A 21,134-nucleotide genomic window follows, 5' to 3' on the forward strand; every position below is an offset into this window, starting at 1 on the left:
TTGAACTAGTTCTTTCACAACATGCAATACAATAGGTAGCCTATCAAAGACTGCATTTGTGCTTCATATTAACTCTTAGAATTAATGTGGGCTGTGTAGGAAGGCTAATGTCTGGACGTGAAGCAGACTGTTTTTTTTTTATTTGACTCAATCACCCTTTTAACAGTAATTTAACAGGACTGGAGTACTTTCAACATAGACTAAACTTATGAAAGAATAAAAAATATATATTCTGCTTTCCACCACAGCTGAATAACTCAAAAATGGACATCAGCTAATATTCAACTTTAAATGTATAAAATAGATCCATCTATTTACAGCAAAGCACCCATAGTAACACTATTTCATAGTGAATTTTGAATATTTAATACTGAGATCATTTGTGTGAAATAAACATTTTTGAGCTGACATTCACAATAACATTTTGTCCTGTTACATAAACCCATGGTGAAAGAATGCAAACCATTTGAATAGGCTGATGTAATCTGATTGTAAAAAGAAAAGAAAAAGTATCCTCTAAGGAACCTCATCTTGTTCAAAAGCTGTAAATAGTCAACCAGTCTGCTCTGGGACAAACACCCCTCTGAGCTTTTCCATGAGTCTGTTTGCTGCAGTCATATGTAGACCAACTGGCAAATATCCAAGGACATCCTACATTCAAATTGTTCCATTAAATATGTCCCACGTGGACACCTTTAAATGTATACCGTAACTTTAGCTATTTCTTGCCCTTAGATCTGATGTCCACTCGGGCCTCTGTCCCAGTATTGATGGTTTTTGGTGCAGTTGTTGGTCTTGTTAAGTTTGGCTGAGATTTGGAGGGTGACTTAGGGGCAGTTTTTGGTCTTGCTGTGTCCTCTGGAGGTTTGGTGGTGGTCTTTGTGGGGGCTGCTTCCTGTTTGGGTTTCGAGGCAGTTGCAGGCTGCCACAGGAAGAATTCATGTAAGAGAGTATTAACTATATCAGGGCACTCCATCATGACCATGTGACTTCCGTCATCAATGACCTTCAAGAACCCCAGCAAGAGGATCTACAAGAAGGTTAGAAAAGGAGGAAAGAGTTATTGATGTGTTTTTGCTCACCAGCATATCAAAATATTTAAAATATCTGTGATCAACTGCCACTTAAACTCAGAAACTCTATTCACAGAATCTTTAATTACAGGAGGAAAAAGACAACTTCGTGGACAAGGCCCAAAGCTTGGAACATAAAATCATTGTACCTCTGCCATGCGCTGGTCCTCTTGTACTGGTACAAACTTGTCGTACATGCCGTGAACCAGCAGAACAGGCACTGTGATTTCAGCGTGGTAGACCTCATCACCCTCCGGCCAGTACTGTCCACTCATCATGGACCGCAGAACGAAGGAAGACACATTGAAGGCATTGTTCTCTTTTAGTAGCTTCTTTTCTCTTGTTCCCTGATGGGCAAATCCAGCCCTTGAAGAAAGAAAAAAAGCATTAAATTAAATGGACATGGTGGTTGCCAAACATAGATACTCATGTTCAAGCTGGCAAAAGGCAAGGCAGGGACAATATGTCCTGTTTACAATTATTCTTACATGAGGAAACTCCAGGTGAGGCACGGGGACAGGAAATTAAGGACACACGTGGGCAAGTTGAAGACAGAGCAGAGACTGGGCTCGAGTGCTGTTGGACCTCCACCATTAATCATCACAACTTTATGAACTTGTTCCGGATACTCATGAGCCAGGAAGGTACAAAACGAGACACTGCTCAAAGAAAGAAAATGCTCAGATTAGTGGGGAAATGTATCTGCATTTACCAGATAAATGAGTAAATTTGTGAACCATTTCTCACCCATATGAGTGACCAACTAAAATATTCCGCCTCTTTGCATATCGCTTGAATATGATTCTAACGTCCTCAGCCAGAGCGTAAAAGGTATAGGCAGCAGGGATCTGAGGGGCTGAACTTGCACCATGGCCGACCAGGTCTGGGGCGATGACCTCATAACCAAGTTGGGAGAAATAGTCCAGTTGGCTTCCCCAGATATCCAGCGATCCCCCGACTCCATGTATGAAAAACAAGGCCAGGTCAGGGTGAGTACCTTTGCAGCATGTGATCTTCCGCTCGCAGTCGATCACAATCGAGCGCTTGGGTTTGCGCCGTCTGCGCTGCACTTGCTGCAGATCCTGCTGGGGTGCAGGTTTGGTATCGGTAGCCTGTCCTGGGGCTGACCCTGCTGTGGGCTCAGTAGCCTGGCCTGCTGCAGGAGGCTCACAGTTGGAAACTTCCATATCCACAGTGCTGTCTCCGTTCTGATAGCGGACCAGCTCTGGATGGGTGGCTTCATTGACGTTCTCAATCAAAAGCTGTCCATTTCGGTACACTGAGATTTTGCGCTTGCAGCTCACAGTACCGCCTTCCCCAGTCCCTGGCTCCTCAACCACTGGTCTGTCTGGGATAATATGCCGAACTCTCAGAACCCTTCCTGGTTTCACCTCAACAAATTCGAAACCATCGGTGGGCTCGGATGATTCAATAGGGGCCACCACATTAGTAGATTTCCCTGTAAAGCAACAGAATATTCCATCCACAAGGCTGGTGAGCATGGTGAACACCTGGGGAAATAAGTGCATTTGGGTTCACAAAGAATCAATGCTTTGGTACATGGACTTCTGTAAAATTCAGATTGGCTGACCAAGGATCCACACATAATCGTGTATGATATATTATTTATCTGATACTGACCCCAGAGCCCGATACTGCCTCCACCATGCTTGTTGTTTGAAATGAAGTTGGATGTTGGGTTGTTTTTGAATCAAATATAATGCTTTGCTTTTAAGTCTATTATCTACACTTATTCTCACAGGACCACATACTTTTGGGAGCTACTAGCATCTCCACGAATGAGCATCTTTCTCAAAAGCGGTGTCTTTCTAGCCACTCTCCCCAAGAAGCTGAATCTGTGAAAAAAACCTCATTCTGTCTGTCTACATATCTCGTTGTGTAGTGTGTAGTATTGTGTGCATGTTACAAACAGTTATGCATACTTACAGATTCGCAAACTGTTTCATGGGGCAATAATGATTTAATTCTTTTACAACAAGGTGTGAATTATATGGAGTTTTTGCTGCCCCAAACTAAGAGTGCCTCAAAATCTGATTAGGATTTTTACTTTTTTCATTTCAAATTTGTTACTTTAGATTTCATATTGCTTCTAAGATTGTTCCTCAGTGTGCCTTAGTGCTTTGGTCTGGCCTTAAAAAAAAAAAAAAAAAAGGTTTTTATTTGTATAATTGACATCCATGTATTTGCATTCATATAGATCTTTTCTATGGCTGTCAGGTGAAAATCCTATGTAAATATTCTACTTTGATAGAACTGAATACAATTTGAAAGCGGTGTAATTAGTTGCATCAAAGTTCCGAACAGGCTTTGGCCTTGTAGGTTGCCTCCAATTTTAGGTATGATAAATACATATTCCTTCACATTACTGTACAGTGAAATATCTTACCTGATCACCAATGTTCCCGATACATGAAAAAGCTGGATCTCCCACTCCAGTACCGTCTCTTTCCAGTGTAATGAAATTGCGTTGTTTGTAATCTGCTACCCTCAATCCAATAATCTAATCTAAATCGAATCTGTCCTACGCAATAAAAATCTTTAAATAAACTTCATTTAATGTTAAGAAAAAAACTAAACAAATAATAAGAGCAACAATGGGACTGTTTTTCGCTTTCATTTACTTCCTATCTTCCAAATCTACGTGTCAACATGGTCGCAGAGTAAGAACTTCAGATTAAAGCGGATTACACCTGTTGAGCATATGCTGTTACAGCCTCACTGAAAACGTGCCACTGACCATCCAACCATGATCTCTTGCCTTGAATCTATTATGAATGATCTTGACAATGAAAATGTTTTAATTTAATTTTTATTTTGATTCTCAAAAACATTTTTTGACCTCAAACATAGAAGTTGGGAAGGCTTCATAAGAACAAGAACATACAATTGCAGTCATTGTGGAAACTTTCAACTAGATTTAGACTCAAGATGGGCTGCTCTCTGCACACAAGAGGTTTTAAATGCTTCCTTTACTCAAAACATTTTCCAAGCCACAATGCATGCATGATTTTTTTTTCTGTTTGTTAATGTCGATGGCTTCAATACATTTCAATCTTTTCATCAAGAATTTACGAACAAACTTTGCCAGGAAACGGCTTGAAACTGCCGACTTAACGCAACATGGTGTCTCCAGCCACAGTGAAAACACAGTTTTACGGATGTTGTAGACTATGTGTAAAGCTTCTACTGTTTATTGTACCACAACCACAGTTCACCGACTCCCTCTGCAGGTTAAGAGAGGATGCTGCATAGATGCCCCTTAAAATCTCAGAACTCCAACACAACAACAAACCCAGAAAACAAAGGAGACATTATTAATCTCTAACCTGGGAAAATCCCATCATACGCAGAAATGGATTGCAACTGAATCGGCGCACAGGGACTGAGTCAATGATGGAGTTGGGCATTTGAATGCAGGTGATCAATGATTCCAGAGAACTGCCGAAACTACCAGCACTGAAAGCTTATATGACAACAGGAGGAAGTGAGATGTTGACATTTGTCAGTCACCATTTGTATTTCTTTACATCATCAGAAATGTCATCCTCAATCTGTGGCAACAGATTAGCAGTCCTAACAGTGCATTCATGCACAAGTATGCACCTGCTAGGAAGACCGTTACATTACCAACACGAAACACTACATCTAAATCTGCCAATCGAGGCTGTACATTTCGGAAATTTCCCTTTTTGGACACTTGACTTGAGACTCTGTGTTTTTAGTTTTAGAGCCTGTGGCGGAGTATATAATTAAAGCAAAAATCCACAGCTGAGATTACTAGGGTGTTTTTAAACTTAAATTGCATTGATAGTGTCCTAAACAAAATCATAATTTTCACACGTCTTCACAGCAGACATTCCTTATTATGTGCTTGTTGAATACCGCAGTACCCACCCCCTCTCACCCCCAAGCAGTTCAGAGTTCAGCAGAATCTTCGAAGCTGGCAGTGGAAACCCGTCGTGCCCCCACACATTCAGAACTGGGCACTGACTGCATCAGGAAGCACTCAGTAAAATAATAAAAGCACACTGTAAGACAAGTGTTCCATTTCCTTCTTTCTGAGATGAATTCCTGTGTGGTGTGCGGGTGTTGTGTCCGTTGGAAGGGGGGGGTCCTCTACGAGTCCTCGTTCATCTCCTGGCTGTCTGTCCGGGCGATTTTGCGGGGCGGTGCTGGGCTGCCACCCTCCCCTTCTGCTTGCTCCTGCTCTCGCTTTTTAGCTGCATTCTGCAGGACAAAAAAATATATCATTTTCAATTCATCTTTCAGGCAGCTGCATTTCTCACCTAAAAAAAGAATTTTTCCATTCCACTGTGCTGCTTTTCTATCATTTTTGCTATTTAAACTTGCACTTGATGGGCATGTTTGAAGGCCCTGATAAACTCGACAAAGTTCTTTTAATTCCTCCCTTAGGGGTAAAAGAACCGTAACACCAGTATACCGTTAGAGAAACATTCCGACGCCACACTGGCTGAAGGCCACATTTCGAAGCTGCTGAGAGCGATGTTTAGATGAATATGTAAATATGTACAAAACAAAAACACAGCAAAAATAACAACGGTGACAAAAGCAGTTAAGAAAGCATTGCATCGGATCATGGCGATGGCTTGCACAAGCTCTTAAATTCAGCTCTCCAGTCAAGTCACAGGAACAATCCAAAATCCAAGTTCTCCTAAACATGAGACATGCAGTTTATTAAAGGGGTTATGACATAACAAATCAAATTTTCCATGAGCTTTTGACACATAAGGTCTTTGTATCATGAAGACATCCTGCAAGATTCATAGCTTAAAACCTTTCCCTACAGTATATTATTTATTTAATTATGTACCAAAAACAGCTTGTTTGGATATTGTGGGATCTGTGACATCACATGGGCAAATAGATTTGCATATGACTGCCTCTAGAGCAAGAGAACAGCGAATCATAGCACCATATGCTCCGCCCACTGGCATTCAGTCACTTAAAGGATTAGTTCACTTTTAGAAAAACTTTTGCTGATAATTTACTCACCCTCATGTCATCCAAGATGTCCAGGTCTTTCTTTCTTCAGTCGAAAAGAAATTAAGGTTTTGGATGAAAACATTTCTCCATATAATGGACTTCAATGGGTCCCAAACGATCCAAATGACAGTTACAGTCCAGCTTCAAAGGGCTTTAAACAATACCAGACTATGAATAAGGGTCTTCTCTAGCGAAACGTTCGGTCATTTCAAAAATAAATAAAAAAGTTTAAGTTTTTTAAGCACACCTTATACAAGCTGGCTTTGCTCTGTTCTGTGATGTGCGTTCGTGACGCCATGTAATACGCAATTACGTTGAAAAGGTCACGCTTGACGTACCGAGTCAGTGTTTACAAATGTGCGGAACGAGGACCATATACACATATTCAGATGTCTTTGTGTCAGTTTATCGTTTAAAATTGCCATTTCGTGTGCGTATCCTGGGTGTTGTAATATTAAAAAGCCTAAAAGGAAATGTTCGTCAGGACAGAAATTTTTGACTTTTCATAGAAGCGTGACCTTTTCAACGTAATTGCGTATTACATGACGTCACGAACGCGCATCACAGAACAGAGCAAGGCGAGCGTTTGTGCTTATAAAATGTAAACTTTTTCATTTATTTTTGAAATGACCGAACGTTTCGCTAGATAAGACCCTTATTCATCGTCTGGTATCGTTTAAAGCCCTTTGAAGCTGCACTGAAACTGTCATTAGGACCTTAAACCGTTTGGGACCCATTGAAGTCCATTATATGGAGAAATGTTTTCATCAAAAACCTTAATTTCTTTTCGACTGAAGAAAGAAAGACATGGACATCTTGGATGACATGGGGGTGAGTAAATTATCAGCAAAAGTTTTTCTAAAAGTGAACTAATCCTTTAACGGCTGACACCCATCAACACCGGATGAGAGCATCAGAGCTGCCAACTCTCCCGCAGAGAAAAATCGCGAAGCAAAGAGGACACTGACAGAATAGACAGAGAAGGTTACTTTTGATATGGAACAAATTCTCTGCTCTTAAGATTCTGTCAATTTTATTACGAAATTCAAACAATATACCGTTTTGGCGCTTTTGAAAGTGACAGATCGCTGTAGCGCCTCAGTTCAAATGGCACGTGAACCGATCATCTCTCTTGTCTTTACTAGCCTAGTTAATAGTAAATACACACGAATGATAAATAGGTGTGTAACGTGTGTTGAAAGATACTGTAGCCTACAACTTACCGACATGTATACGCCTCATACATAATTATAATATTGACAAATCAGTGTTTTTCAACCGCGGGATAGCTTAAGTAGAATATAATGTCAAACGTTATATTTACCTCAGGAAACCCATTTAATGACCATAGCACGTAAGTTGGCTACAAAAAAATCGTATTTTATAATGTACTAGTATAAATTAGTATAGTACTATAGTATTAGTATACATTTTGCTAAATATGTGCACTATATTAAATTTTTTATATGTTTTACTTATATAATTAAAATATGATAAAGTTGTTGTAATAAAAACCGTATTAGGCCTATATTTAATTTGAGTTGTTATTTTTAACCTTTAATAATACCAGCTTACAGGGCTCTGTAGCTTATGTTTACAGCATTAGGTGCGATTTTCTTTCTTGAGAAACATGTAAATCTACTGTTCCAAACTGAATCAAGATCGGAATAAAACCACAAGAATTAAATTGAAATAATAAAATTTGTATCAAGCAATAATAAAAGCAGTAGCCTATACCAATTATTTCACCATGGTGTCACTAAACTTAATAAAATTAGTCAGGCTACCAAATGTTGACAATCACAAATAAACTGTCGTTGATAGATGAAGCAGTCAGGTGTCTGTGACAGCAGCTACATCGCTATTGATACTGTTTCCTTTGCAGTGAAGTTAGCTAAGAGTTTGAACTGTTTTACTACACAACAGTTTTTAGACTTGTTTTGATTGGTAACCAGTTTTATTTGTCTTAGCCACATTTATTTGCCCATCACCCCCATTTTTTACACCTTGGTGAGATTCTCCTGGGTCCCTATCACAGAAAGCCATAGGTTTTTCAGTGAACCAAAAAATGTATGAAGGGACTTGAATTTGTCTAATGGGAATTGATTGAATGGTTGTGGTTTGCTATTGCTGTGATCTCATGTGAGTGACAGGTAGTCCTGCCCTCATGCCAGTAAATACGTCATCAGAGAAGTGAAGGAATGTAGTGAATGAGTGAACGAAATGAGTCAATTTATCCATCACCATGTGGTTGCTTTGTCAACCAAGAGCTTGATGAACACTTGCCTTTTTGTCCCACTGTTGATGAAGATAACGCAAAAGGATGTTTGTCTTCTCTGTGACAATGACTAAGAGGAGAGAAAAAACAAACTAAAATTAGGCTTCATACTGAAACAAAGTGTTTTAAGAGACACATCAGCTTTCATTTTACTGTGCAACGTGGTTCTACGTTTTAAATGGTTGTACAACAGGCCTTCATCCATCAGATACACAAGAACTCACTCTGCTCGGAGGGATACTCTCGTGTAGGCAGATATACTGACGGCCTTCTGTTCTGTAACACACAATAAATGGACTGTTAATGTGATGATAGGATTAAACAAACCCTGAATGTAATTCACAGCTGCAGTGTGAAAATGCACACTTAATATTCAGAAAGACGATTAAAAGCTCAGTCATGAAGAATATTGCAAACCGAATCATTTAGGCCAGCAAACCTTACCGATGCTTTACACACGGAGTCCGCATGAAACCTGCTGAAGTTTGTCTTATTATACACAGGTAGTCCTTTCAGGAAATCTGCCTTCAAAATGTTCAAAGACAAAAAGAGGTTAAAATGCTTACTAGAAATATACCTTACGTGCTACATTAGTACACTTGATATTGGACAGATTACTGAATGAACTACTGCACATAAAATAATCCCAGAAAAATATCAGTTGCCCATGATTGTACATCGATTGATCATAATACCCATCAGCCAGTGATCTAGACTTGAAGTAACGTTAGTCAGTGAAGCAGGACTCATTTAACTAACAATCAATAACACGAGGAACCTTAATAGCACTTATATAAATACACATCTAAAACAATAATCTCATTTTAGACATTTGCTGAGAGAGTAAACTCATATCCAGATGGAGGATGATGCATGTCAACCTTTGGGCGTTGCCAGTCTAGTCCACTAGACCTGTAGAGGTTATATGATTGATATTTTTTTATTCGAGTTCTTTTAAATAATATCTAATCGAAATAACACGAATAAAATGAATATACTCAGGTCGTGACTGTTTAACAAATGCTTAGGCGAGTCTCGCTCGCGCTTGTCAGCATGCTAATACGAGCTAACACATTAGCATGACATGTGTGATGTGATTTAAAGAAAATTCTAATACCAAATCACCTGATAACCATAAAATAAAAGTTTTAGTACGCCTAATAACATGATTCAACCATAAGAATACGTTTATTTTAGGCTGTTGCTATAAGAAAAGTGTACATGAAGTAGTCATGAGTGTTTGAAGCGGCCTAGCATGCTAACTCTATAACCAAAGCAGCCTGTCAGCTGAAAACGACTAAAATATTATCTATTTAGAGGAGATTTTAGCATTCAACATGATATTTCAGCGCCCAGTCCTTTACAACTGCGCGTAACTAACGTTACTCATCTGAAACATTAAAATATGAAGCTGTGAGTGCTGAAACTTACTTTGTCCATGGTGAAGTCAGTTCAGTCCTGTAGGCGTTTGTGCTCAGACAGTCCTGAACAGTGACAGAAAATCTGAGGTTTGAACCCGGTTCCCCTCACTTACCACTGAATACGACACTAATACACAGACCAACACACAGAAATAAGTGTGTGAATACAACGAGCGACACAAAATAAACAGCAGCTACAACTGAAAGCTACCGACTGACAAGCGCGTCTCTCTCTCTCTCTCTCTCTCTCTCTCTCTCTCTCTCTCTCTCGCAAAAAAATTCCCCATGGTAACAGAAGTGTCCTTCAGAATACAATAACTACTGCAGTTGTTCAATGATACGGTGGTAACCTGCTATTATCAAAATAAGAAAGAAAATATATATTTTTTAAGTATGTTGGTACAATTTTAATTACTTATGTTTCTCTAAACCTTTGTATAATGTTAAAAATTTGGGTACGAACGATTTTTATAGAGGGGGGTAATTCACCAATTCACCAAAAATCACACGGGAAACTATAAGTAAAAACAGCAAATATGAACCATTAACACATCACCATTACAAAGAAAGCAAGCATGTGTTTAACTGTTTAACAAATAATTAAACATTTTAAAGTCAACATGAAATCAAAGTTCACCATTCTTATTTTTATTATGGAATATTGAGGTGTTTATTATACATTATTTATCTGTGCACATCCATTATTATTATTTTTAAATTAATATGCCCTCATAATCTTACAACAAAATAACTTACATTCCCTCTTGCTGTCTTCTCTTCTCTGATGATGCGTTTAATGGCGCGAGGGCGGGACAACCTGTCACTCGAATGAGATCCACCAATAGCGATCCAATCTATTCCTGATAGATTGATGGACAACATCAAGCCCCTCTCCCTACATTTTTTATTGTTCGAGAAGCCGTTTCTCTGGGATATACGTTACAATATGGGAGAAAAAATTATCACAACTACCATTTTATTAATTCCTATTTTAAGCAGAAGTGAAAAAGTACCTCTTCTTTCCGCTTTTGATTCCAAGCGAACCCAGTATGCATGAAACTGATAAAAAATTGATCAGTTCAATGCAGTTTAAGTTTCTTCAGATAAAAGCATCTGCCAATTGCTTAAATGTTAATACTATAAGATTGTAGGCTACTTGAGAAAGTGACATAACAAAACAATTTTTGAAAAAAGTTTTTATTTTAGGTCACGGAGCTGCCCAGCTTCAGTCAAATTGACCCGCAATATTATAATTAAGAAATTGTGTATGTGCATTCCACAAGATAACAGAGTATCAACATTTTGCAGGCATTTTCATGCTCCTAAGAAAATTTCAAGACAAACATTACAGGGGATAGTTCACACAAAAAGGCTGAGTAAATGCTGACCAAATTTTCATTTTTGGGTGAACTATCCCATAGTTTTCCTATTAACTCAGTCAAAATGAACAAAATAAAATTAATTTTAAATTAATATTTAAAACACTGTAGCGTTACAAAAAAGATTGTACAAATTCATATGAATTATAGCCACCTATTTGGCAAAATGTAAAATAGTTAGGAATTATGAGTGTTGAAAATACTGAAGCAGCACTGTAACTGAAAGAGAGACTGAAAGACAAAACGGTAATTTAAATCTGTTTATTATCCCATTTCAATTCTTACAAAAATATGACAAAATAAAAGAAATAAATAATCCCATTCCCTAATATTGTTTTCTTTAATAAAGAAAAGTTTTACAGTGAAACATTGGAAGAGCTCATGATAGGTTTGTGAGGTTGCCTTCAGAGAGGGAATTCTGTGGCCCTCATCACAATCAGTTCATATTTCACAGTTAGACCGAATGTAAAGCAGCTCTTACACAACAAACCTACGCAGCCTCGTAATGCTTTCAGCTAGCGGCAGCTTAACTATTCACATCTTTCAATTAAACAACAATAACGGAAACATAAATGTCATTAGGCCAGAGCTGAAGGTCTGACTACATTAACTGTATGATGTGGACGGATGATACAAGGATGACAAAACATTACAGCAGCCTCACGGCATCGAAGATACCATGATCTATTGCAGAGTTCAGGTCAAAAAGAAACCAACAAACAACCAAAAATGCCTGTTACTAACACATTATTCACCAATTATTGACAGTCCATTAGTCTCAGTGAATGAGCATCAGACAGCTAAAGACAGTTTATCGTTTACTCTTTTAAATATAACATATCCAACCTATATCAAATTTTAAATTCAAATCCAATGAGGAATGTGTATTAGTTGTGATAATATAACAATATTTAAAGACCCAAAGGAAGTATTCTGCTGTGTCAGGCCAGGTTGTTGTAGTAGATGAATTTGTCAATAAAATGAACTAACTTAGTGGCTTGATAAACATGTACTAAACATAAAACAGATTCAAATCACCATTCAGGCCAAAATATTATTGCAACAATGTCTGCTCAGCAAATCCTGTCAACCAAATATAGAACAAATGCATAGCTTGTTTTATTTTTTCTATGAAACTAAAAAGTAAAACTGTAATAATCCATTACTTGAGGCACCTCTCGTCTCTTCATGACCTTACACTGGAGTATAAGCTCATACACACATTCCACTGCTTCACAGAAACCCTTCATAGGGTGTGACACCAGGACTTGTGTGACAGGTTTTTGATAGCAACAACTGAGCACATTGTGTGGAGATAAGACCCTCCCCTCAGTTGCTCAGGTCAAACTTATAGTAATTCAAAGAAGTTCTTTCAAAAACACACACTCAAACTGCCTCTAAAGACAGAGATGGTTTGTTTGAGAAACTAATACGTCGTCCTTCACATTTCCAAACCGAAGCACGTGCTTAGCAGCTTTACACTAAAATAATGTGCAAAGAGGAGGCAAATATTAGTTTTGCTTCGGTAAAATAAGAAATAATTATATAAATAGGTAGACATGAATGATAAACTGGAGTAAAAAAGTGACAGTATATTATTTCAGTAGTGTATTAATAAAAAATAAAATACAGCATTTTCATATGTAATGAGGCCGGTAATGAGACATCGTACTGCTTATATTGGCTTGCAGGATAATTATTATTGATTAATTATTAAAGCATTATAATAATACCTGTGAAAGGTTTGGAAATACCAACTCATTCTGTATTACTAATCTCCAAATTATAGAATGACAGTCTTCAAAACTGTGAAATAATACAAGTGGAAGTATGGGAATTATGTAGTGATCTTATTTGAGCTCCTTCAAACTCAGCATTTCAAATGTAACTTTTGTAAAACTCAAGCATTTAAGCAGAAACGTTGACAGCACAAGGTTTGACTGGAGATGGATGAAATGTCATCTGTCAAACACACAGCTGTCTCACTCTCAAGATGTTTCAACACTACTTGCTCACAGTTTAGAGTAGTTTCCAATCTGATGTGATGTAGTTAAGAGGGGTTAAAGTCTGCTCTGTGTGTAACATATCAGCTTAAAGGTTCAAAACAGAGCTATAATGATAAGAAAATTGGTGGCAATGTAATGTGATGAGCATCAAATTTAGGAAATTACACTAATTTTTATGATAGGTATCTATGGCCCGGTTTTCCTGGTATTAAGATGCGTTTTGGTCGATCGGATCACAATTAGATGAGGGAGACACATTCCCGTTTACATCTGATGTTTCAATCCGTCTCTTTTGTCCACTTTCAACCACTTCTGTCCTGGTTTCTTTGAGGGGAGGGACTATAGGCGGGTAAATGTGTGGTTTTTTTCAGGACTTTCTATCTAATGGACAACATAACCTTAAACAATTTACATATGAACGCGCACGGTGAAGACGGAAAAACAGAGAACGGAAACACAGCTTTCGTTTCTGCTCTGACAGCCACAAGACCAAGCCGAACGCTGTCAGTACGACAGAGTTTAAATCCCGTCTGGCTAGCGTGCTTCCCATAATGTTTAAGCATTAGGTCAGAAGAAGGAGAGTAGACTGTCTTTTGTGGCTGTTTGAACACATTCGACCACATGAGCGTTTACACTACGAAAGCAATCCGGTCGAATGCGTTTTTGACTACCTCTGGAAGTGGTCGAAAGTGGACAAGCTCAAAACACTTTAGACCCCGTTCACACCTGTATTTAGCATCGTCCACTTGTGATCCGATCGACCAAAACGCATCTTAATATCATGTGTAAACAGAGCCTATCCGGCCTCTCCTGCTGCCTTTATGTACAGCGATTCACGATAGTGCGAAATATAAATTTTGAGACAAACAAGTAATTAACATCGCACACCCCTTCGCATTCGTCTCTTTGCAGTTTTTTCTTATTATTAATTAACATGAAAATATTGCCATTCGGGTTCTATTATTCGGTATGGACTGACTAAACCACCAGTAGTTTTAGCTTGTAAAGTTGCTATTGCTCTACTAAACCAGCTGTTTAAAACACATACAAAAGTTATCAGGCCTAAAATCACCCATTGTTGGAACTGCTGCTTATTGTGTGATAATTGTTGTTATGATATTATGGAGGTCATACTGTGTGATTGGTAGAAACAATTTTTTTTTCTACTGGCAGCCCAATAAAATGTTACAATTATCAGACTAGTAATTAAACATTGCACTTTAAAAACCGTCAGAAACGCAGCTCATGCATTCCTATTTGGGTTGCAGAAAAGGCAATGTGTGTGTGATTAAGTGTTTGGAGGGGGGTCTTTTTTCTATGAAGTTCTCCTGTAATATAGCAAAGCATTAACCATTATGGGGCGAATTCACTAAACAGTTGCACCACTGTAGCGTGTGGCATTTCCGCACAAAACCATGCGTCTTGTTTACTAGCTGCAATCCAACTTAGGTTCTATATGCGCCAATATAGCACTGTGCCATGCGTATATTTAAATGACGTCATTGTCATTCTTTCATCGTCAGCTCACTTTCTATCCAAATGAAGTGCTGACAGAAAACAGATTTTATTTGAAAATGGATGTTTGTGTGCATTTTCCAGTAGTAATTGTAGCAAGCAAATATTTTCTGACCTTTTTAAAAAGTTCCTGCTGTGAAAATTGCTCCGCCCGCCGTCTCTAAGCTATTGTCTGAAAACAAGGCGCATGTAACCACTTTCATGGCAACCATTACCTGATTCGCTTACTTAAGTGAATCGGGTGCTAAAACAACGCAGACAACACGTGCAAATACACAACGCTAATTTGTGGGCGCAATATATTCTAAAGCCAAAAGTAAACTTCTCTAGTCCGTGTTCCGCTCCGGCTTGCAAACAGTCAGCATGACGCAATTGTCGTCATTAGCACAGTCCGCTGATGTCCATGCACCCCATCTGCTTGGAGCCCAATTTTTGTGTCCACGTGGACTTTTGCATGCACAACAGTGCATGTGTGAGCGATTTTAGCGCTCAAAAACAAAAGCCCACTAGGTAGCATCGAACACACCGATCTGTGCTCAGTCAATAGAGTACACTTTGAAGTGCTTGCGCACACAATTGTGTGTTAGATGGAGCAGAACATGGAAAATGAAGTATTCCCGGGCCTTAAGTGAATTCCCCCTTATCTATTTTACTTAACAGCTTCCAGGTCTAGTCTTACACAGCCTCAAAAACAGAAGAGGACCTTCCCCTTTCCACTCTCCCTCCCTCAGTAAGTAGTTTCACACACTGTTTTGTAATGGAGATCATTTTCTTGTTACATCTTAGGACCTGAAGGATCAGCATCGGATAAGGATCCATTCTCCCCATTCTCGCCACAAGGGGATGGGATTTCGTCCGGGACCCCGTTGAGGTCGGACTTATTGGGGGGCTTGTCGTGCATCTGTCCGCCATCCCCTGGTTTTGAAGATTGAGCCCCATTTACACATGCCCCTCCTTCTGATTTCCCAAAGTTAAAGAGTTTCCCAGGATTGAAGGACTTGTTGGGTGATTGGGACCTCTCCCCCCTCTCCTGGACTGGAGGAACTGTTGACGTACTAGAGGAAGCTGTCGCAGTCTCTTTCTTGTTCTCGGGAGACTTCAGGAACTTAAAACTAAGAAAACCCGGTAGCTTGGGTTCAGTACCCGTGGGCGACTGTGGGGAACGGGCTGTGCCGGAAGAAAACTTGTTCTGAAGAGGGATGATCTGCTTCAGTTTCATGACATTGTTGTTACCGAGAAGTGAGCTGGGTCGCTTGGGTTTCTCCCCCCCAGAAGCGCTTCCCCCACCCCCTGATCTGGATTTGCCACCTTGGCTCTTGTCGTGGTGGTGGTCGCCACCCGAGGAGTCCGAGCGTCCGTCGTCTCGATCCCGCCGGGCCTGATACTCCGCCTGGCGCTGCCGCTCCTCTTCCTCACGCTTCCTCCTCTGCTGCTGCTGGAAATGCTGCTGTGCCTGACGCTCATGTTTCTGAAAGCACATGTCCACCAGCAATGAATCCAGTTTCTGCCACAATTCTAGAGTCAGGATGTTGCTATGCAGTTGCTAAGGTGTTCTGGGTGTTTTAGTATGTTTCTATGTAGTGCTTAGGGTGTTCTAGGTCAGTGGTTCTCAACCTTTTCGACTCAAAGGGCCCCCGTTTTTCCAACACAATATTCAAAGCCCCCATATAGGCTAAGATATTGAAGTTATATTCTTTGGTCAACCACCACTGCTAATACAACTAAATACTTTGTTTAAATCATCAGAATGGCTCTTGAGGGGCTGGGGCGGTGGATGGGCTATTACCTTAAATGCCTCTTTGCGCTGAAACTCCAGCTTGGCCATTTCCTCTCCCACCCAGCTGGGGATGTCTGGTATTGCCACATGAATGATATACTTCAGTAGAACTGCAAAGTGCTGGTCATAAAAAAGGAAAGACAGAAAGAAGAACAGAAGCCAAAGTCTGTTTATTATCATTTCCCTCAAGTGTGGTATAACAAAAATCTGAATACAGGTCTCCTGTCACGGCGCAGAACATAGTCTTTAACACCAAATCCTATAAACAGAAGAAAATAGAAGGCTTCATGTGAAAGAGGTCAGTTCAGAAGGATCTTCAGACTAACTGGCATGGTTTAAGAACTGAATAGAGGTTTGGTTCATAATTGGCCTGGAGGCATAGAAGTAATAACGATAACTTTTTAAATGTGAATGACAAAGCTACACTCGTGCTTTCAGCCCTGAGGGTGCCATAGCTTTTTATTTTCTAAAGGCTGGAATAAACTACACAACTTTTGCCCCGATTTGCAGTTTTAACGAGTTGATTCTAGTTGCTAAATCTCAGAGTTAGAATTGGCAGATTTAAGAGAAAATTGAGCAGTGTATTATGGTCAAGTTTTAAATTACATTCATAAACGGCCTTACAGTTGTTAAGTGTGTCCCCGGCTTAACAATTACAAGAACAAAGAAATGCATGCTAGTTCATCCAAAGTGAATACAGTACAATTAATAACTTCATAACCTACAACACTAATGATATCAGGGTTCAGTTAGAGTGAAATATGCCAAGGTTCAGACTACACAATATATTTGGCTTTTACGATAGCCACTGTGTCAGATTATGCGATTTTGACTTTGACAATTAACATGTCAGACTACATGTTACTTATCAACCAATCATTGCTTGGGATCTTTAACGATGTGCGTGATGTCATTGAGTCTATTTCTAGTCTATTTCTAGGTTTTGTGACAGAGCCCTGACACTCCTGTTTTGTCTTGTCTGTGTCCCTTGTTTCATGTAGTGTTTTGTCTTGTGCTGTGTAGAACGCAGCTTGTTTACTCTGGCTGCGTACTTTCATGTTGTCATGTTTTGTGTGAACACGTTGCTTATGAGTGTTCTCATTAGCTGCGTGTTCATGTCTCATTTTGTGTTAGCACATGGCACAAGGAAACATGCATGGCAAGCCATGTGCTCTCCTGTCGATTGTCTAACCCCCCCTCCCATTTTGTTACATGATTGATTAATTTGCCCCACCTGTCCTCCCTCGTTACCTACTTTGTTTGCTCTCCCTATTTATTCTCCCTGTGTCTTGTTCATCGTCGTATGTACACTGTGTGTTTCCCTGCTGTGTGCTTCAGTCAAGTCTTTTGTTTCCCCCCATGGGGTAGTTTTGTTTGTATTCTGTTTTTTTATTAATAATAAAAGCCATTTGGTTCTGCACTTGAGTCCTCGCTACTTCCACCAACCCGAAACCCTGACTGTGTGTGTGTGTGTACCTCTAGGATGACGATGGAGATAATGGCCATCTCAGGACTAAGCCAGGGAAACAGTCTTTGTAGCTGCCCACACTGACCAATCAGATAGCAGTTCACTATGATCGCAATCAGACCCATGGCTTCCATCACTGTCTGTGCAATGATACAGGATTTTACACAACAGGATTTTACACAACATTGTGATTTAAAGACACTCCTAGAACAATATCAACTGAAGACATTTTTCCATTATGTATATCAAAGTACTCTTTGTAGTCTAACCTGCCACTGTCCGATGCTCCCCACCCTCAAGCCGAAAGGTCTCTGTAGGCTGGTGCACAGTTTAAATGCGTCACTCCGGATCTCAATGATATTGTTGATGAGGGCACACATGGCGGCCAATGGGAAGGCAGATGAAAAGAGAACCACATATCCAAACTGGACAAACATCTCCTGGTAGTCCTGAAATGTGTCCTGAAAAGGAGATAAGACACTTTGTTTTAGAGGTTTTCTGAAAGTATGTCAGTTGTAAGTATGTGTTTGACTGCAGGCGATAGAATATCAGTAATCTAGAACACACAGATATGCAGTGTTTTCTGATTACACACATACATTACAGAGACATTTGCAGTATACTCTTTTAGTCAGCAACCATTGCGTTCCATTTGAAATATTAAAACATTATATAAATGAAAATTTACACTACCATTGAAAAGTTGTAAAAAAAAAAAAAAGTATATTATGCTCAACAAGACTGCATTTATTTAATCAATACAGTAAAAACATTAATATTGTAAAATATTATTACAATAATAATATTCATTTGCATTAATAAAATATGATTCATTTTGGGGGCCCTCCTCACCATCTGTGGGCGCGCAGACCTGACCCGAGCACAGTGGGGTCGCTGAATAGTATTTCATATTTATTTTAAATAATAAAATAGAATGTTTTCTATTTTAATATTTTTAAAATATTATGTATTTCTGTGATCATAGCTGAATTTTCAGCATCATTACTCCAGTCGTCAGTGTCACGTGATCCTTCAGAAATCATTCTAATATGATGATTTGATGCTTAAGAAACATTTCTCATTATTATCAATGTTGAAAACAGTTATTCACATTTTTATTTCAGGATTCTTTGATGAATAGAAAGCGAAAGCTGTTGTATTTATGTATATATTTTTTGTATTTAAAGGTTAGATTTTTGTGAGAAATTGGAAAAAAACAAATTTGCTCATATTTACAAAGGGTGCCAATATTTCTGGAGGCCACTGTCTGTTTACACAATTAGGCTTGTTTAAATAAAGATGAGGGTAAACATTGACTTTTCTGAAGACATATTTAACTAAAGATTCAGTTAGTTTTTAACATTTTCTGTGAGCAAACACCGCCAATGCGGTGTGAAATGTGTTTGTTGTTTGTCTTAGACTGTACGTATGGAGTGTCTTCTGACCTGGTACGTTTGCATGCAGCTCTCGATCTCGGCCTGTGTCAGCGTAGCGGTTTCTTGCACCTCAGGAGGATCCATCCACGAATCTCTCTTCGTCTTACTGTCAGCCCTCTCTAAGCTCCGCCCCCTCTTCCTGAGCCTGACTGACGCGCTGTTCTCCACTCCTGTTGTCAGCGGCTCCCCTGTCAGTTCCTTCATCTCTGGAACCCCGTTTTCATCATCATCATCGCACATCTCAAAAACCGAGGCAGGATCCATCCCCCTCTCCACCATGGTGGGGCTCCCCTCCTCCAGGAAGCTGTCGTCCACTGGGTTGACGCAGCTCGCGGACTTGCGGTCCGCCTTCTCAATGAAGCTGACCTTTCGCAGCTTCAGGCCGCAGTCAATGAGGCTCTCTGATTCGTTCTCTTCTTCGCTGTGCCTCTCCCCAGGCTCCTCCTCCACATCCTCGTCTGGGACGCCACAGCCACCATTGAGACACTTGCGTTCTCGCCTCTCTTGGGGGCCCTCCTCACCCATCGGGCCACGCAGACCTGACCCGAGCACAGTGGGGTCGCTGGGCGAGACCTGCGCTCGTCCTGCTGCGAGTCGCCCGTACTTGAGCAGTGCAGACACCAGCAGCTCCCAAACAGCCCGCAGCGTGAGCTCACCCAATCGGTGCCGCTCGGCCAAGTAGGGCTGCAGGACTTCCTTCATGTTCTGCACAAACTGCCGGATAATCAGCAGTGTGGCCAGCATCTACAGCAATAGGGACACCAACAAGTTATACTCTCACATGACAAGGCTGAACATTGATACAGATATCCCAATTTCAATTCCAATTTAATTTGAGTAATTTATTTGGTCATGTTTAAGTTCAAATGTCCATTTTGATTACATACGAAATTTTGGTCCAGTCAGAGTCTCTCACCTCTTTCAGACGCTCCATGTCTTTGAGGTAGAAACCAATATAGAAAAGGCTGAGATAAGAATTTACAAACTGAAACTGAGAGAAGAAAGAAAGAAAGAAAAAGTTTCAGGAACAAAATGTGAACATTTTAGAAACAAAATGTTGAATACTCCAAAATGTATACGTACAGTATATATTATTATTTTATAAGTACTTACAAGAACCATTTTGATGATGAGATTTTTCTCATAGGCACTCTGGAGTCTGTAGTTTTCTGTGGGAAACAGAAGATTCAGACATTAGTATTCACCTCACAGAGGCCAGTATTTATCTTCTTTCTCCTTCTCACTCCTATGTTTGGCTTCTGGGAGGCTGTATTCCAAAAATCCAGACCATTGTCCATTTCAGCCTTGCTACTTTTTTACTATTGACTATTAAAACAAAACCTCCTGAATTTAGTGCACAATTCCCTCCAAAAATGTTGTTTTGTTGAATACAGTGTTCATGAACAGCTTAAATAATGAATTGAGCAATTTAGCACAAATATACAAAATTCAAGTGACAGCTGCATTGAGTGAGTGAATATAAACGGACTCACCCATGTCATTTAGCCAGCAGGCGATCTTTCTGTACACCTCATCACACGCCGTCACAGTGATGGCCAACATGATTTTAGGGATAAATCTTGCTACTCGTGGAAGCTCCTTAATCCCCATCACAAATTCCTGCCAAACATCACTCCATTACAACTCGCATTAAATTAAATGGTTTCTAAGTGTTTGCACTGAATAATATGTAAATCCATGTTGTTATTACTTTTATTACTTTGATCATATATTATGATGCAACAAATATTATTAT

At 39.6% G+C, this 21,134-nt stretch overlaps 3 protein-coding genes across 5 annotated transcripts in view; all 3 read right to left on the minus strand.

Moving 5' to 3' along the window:
• Positions 1-132: 132 nt before the first annotated feature.
• abhd8b (abhydrolase domain containing 8b) lies at positions 133-3,770 on the minus strand. Its single transcript, XM_079596690.1, has 5 exons — positions 3,481-3,770; positions 1,821-2,584; positions 1,562-1,732; positions 1,223-1,439; positions 133-1,030 (listed from the first exon to the last, which is right to left on the minus strand). Exons 2-5 carry the CDS (start codon positions 2,573-2,575, stop codon positions 719-721), a joined length of 1,455 nt encoding a protein of 484 aa, XP_079452816.1. The 5' UTR covers positions 2,576-2,584; positions 3,481-3,770; the 3' UTR covers positions 133-718.
• A 115-nt stretch (positions 3,771-3,885) lies between these two features.
• dda1 (DET1 and DDB1 associated 1) lies at positions 3,886-10,239 on the minus strand. Its single transcript, XM_079596759.1, has 5 exons — positions 9,808-10,239; positions 8,821-8,901; positions 8,601-8,652; positions 8,385-8,446; positions 3,886-5,321 (listed from the first exon to the last, which is right to left on the minus strand). The coding sequence occupies exons 1-5, from the start codon at positions 9,814-9,816 to the stop codon at positions 5,211-5,213; spliced, it is 315 nt and encodes a 104-aa protein (XP_079452885.1). The 5' UTR covers positions 9,817-10,239; the 3' UTR covers positions 3,886-5,210.
• A 1,183-nt stretch (positions 10,240-11,422) lies between these two features.
• The window catches only part of ano8b (anoctamin 8b), a 28,856-nt gene continuing 19,144 nt past the window's right edge, over positions 11,423-21,134 (minus strand). For all 3 annotated transcript variants that reach the window (XM_079597721.1, XM_079597722.1, XM_079597723.1), the window contains exons 10-17: positions 20,872-20,998; positions 20,492-20,547; positions 20,295-20,369; positions 19,388-20,122; positions 18,212-18,403; positions 17,951-18,082; positions 16,484-16,594; positions 11,423-16,165 (exon numbers count right to left, since the gene is read on the minus strand). In XM_079597721.1, the coding sequence (XP_079453847.1) occupies positions 15,473-16,165; positions 16,484-16,594; positions 17,951-18,082; positions 18,212-18,403; positions 19,388-20,122; positions 20,295-20,369; positions 20,492-20,547; positions 20,872-20,998 (2,121 nt within the window). In that variant the 3' untranslated portion in view covers positions 11,423-15,472. The remainder of the gene's footprint in view (positions 16,166-16,483; positions 16,595-17,950; positions 18,083-18,211; positions 18,404-19,387; positions 20,123-20,294; positions 20,370-20,491; positions 20,548-20,871; positions 20,999-21,134) is intronic.

The sequence above is a fragment of the Phoxinus phoxinus genome (genome assembly GCF_949152265.1).
Source record: "Phoxinus phoxinus genome assembly, chromosome: 22".
In the NCBI taxonomy this organism is placed as follows: Eukaryota; Metazoa; Chordata; class Actinopteri; order Cypriniformes; family Leuciscidae; genus Phoxinus; species Phoxinus phoxinus.

What these genes read in the sequence shown, in the direction of transcription:
- abhd8b (XM_079596690.1), bottom strand. Translation starts at nt 2,575, where the DNA reads ATGCTCACCAGCCTTGTGGATGGAATATTCTGTTGCTTTACAGGGAAA. An exon ending in CTCACCTGGAGTTTCCTCAT is followed by an intron (nt 1,440 to 1,561) that starts GTAAGAATAATT and finishes TCTTTCTTCAAG; the next exon opens with GGCTGGATTTGCCCATCAGG. An exon ending in AGGACCAGCGCATGGCAGAG is followed by an intron (nt 1,031 to 1,222) that starts GTACAATGATTT and finishes ACCTTCTTGTAG; the next exon opens with ATCCTCTTGCTGGGGTTCTT.
- dda1 (XM_079596759.1), bottom strand. An exon ending in ACTCCGTGTGTAAAGCATCG is followed by an intron (nt 8,653 to 8,820) that starts GTAAGGTTTGCT and finishes TGTGTGTTACAG; the next exon opens with AACAGAAGGCCGTCAGTATA. An exon ending in AGAGTATCCCTCCGAGCAGA is followed by an intron (nt 8,447 to 8,600) that starts GTGAGTTCTTGT and finishes CTCTCCTCTTAG; the next exon opens with TCATTGTCACAGAGAAGACA.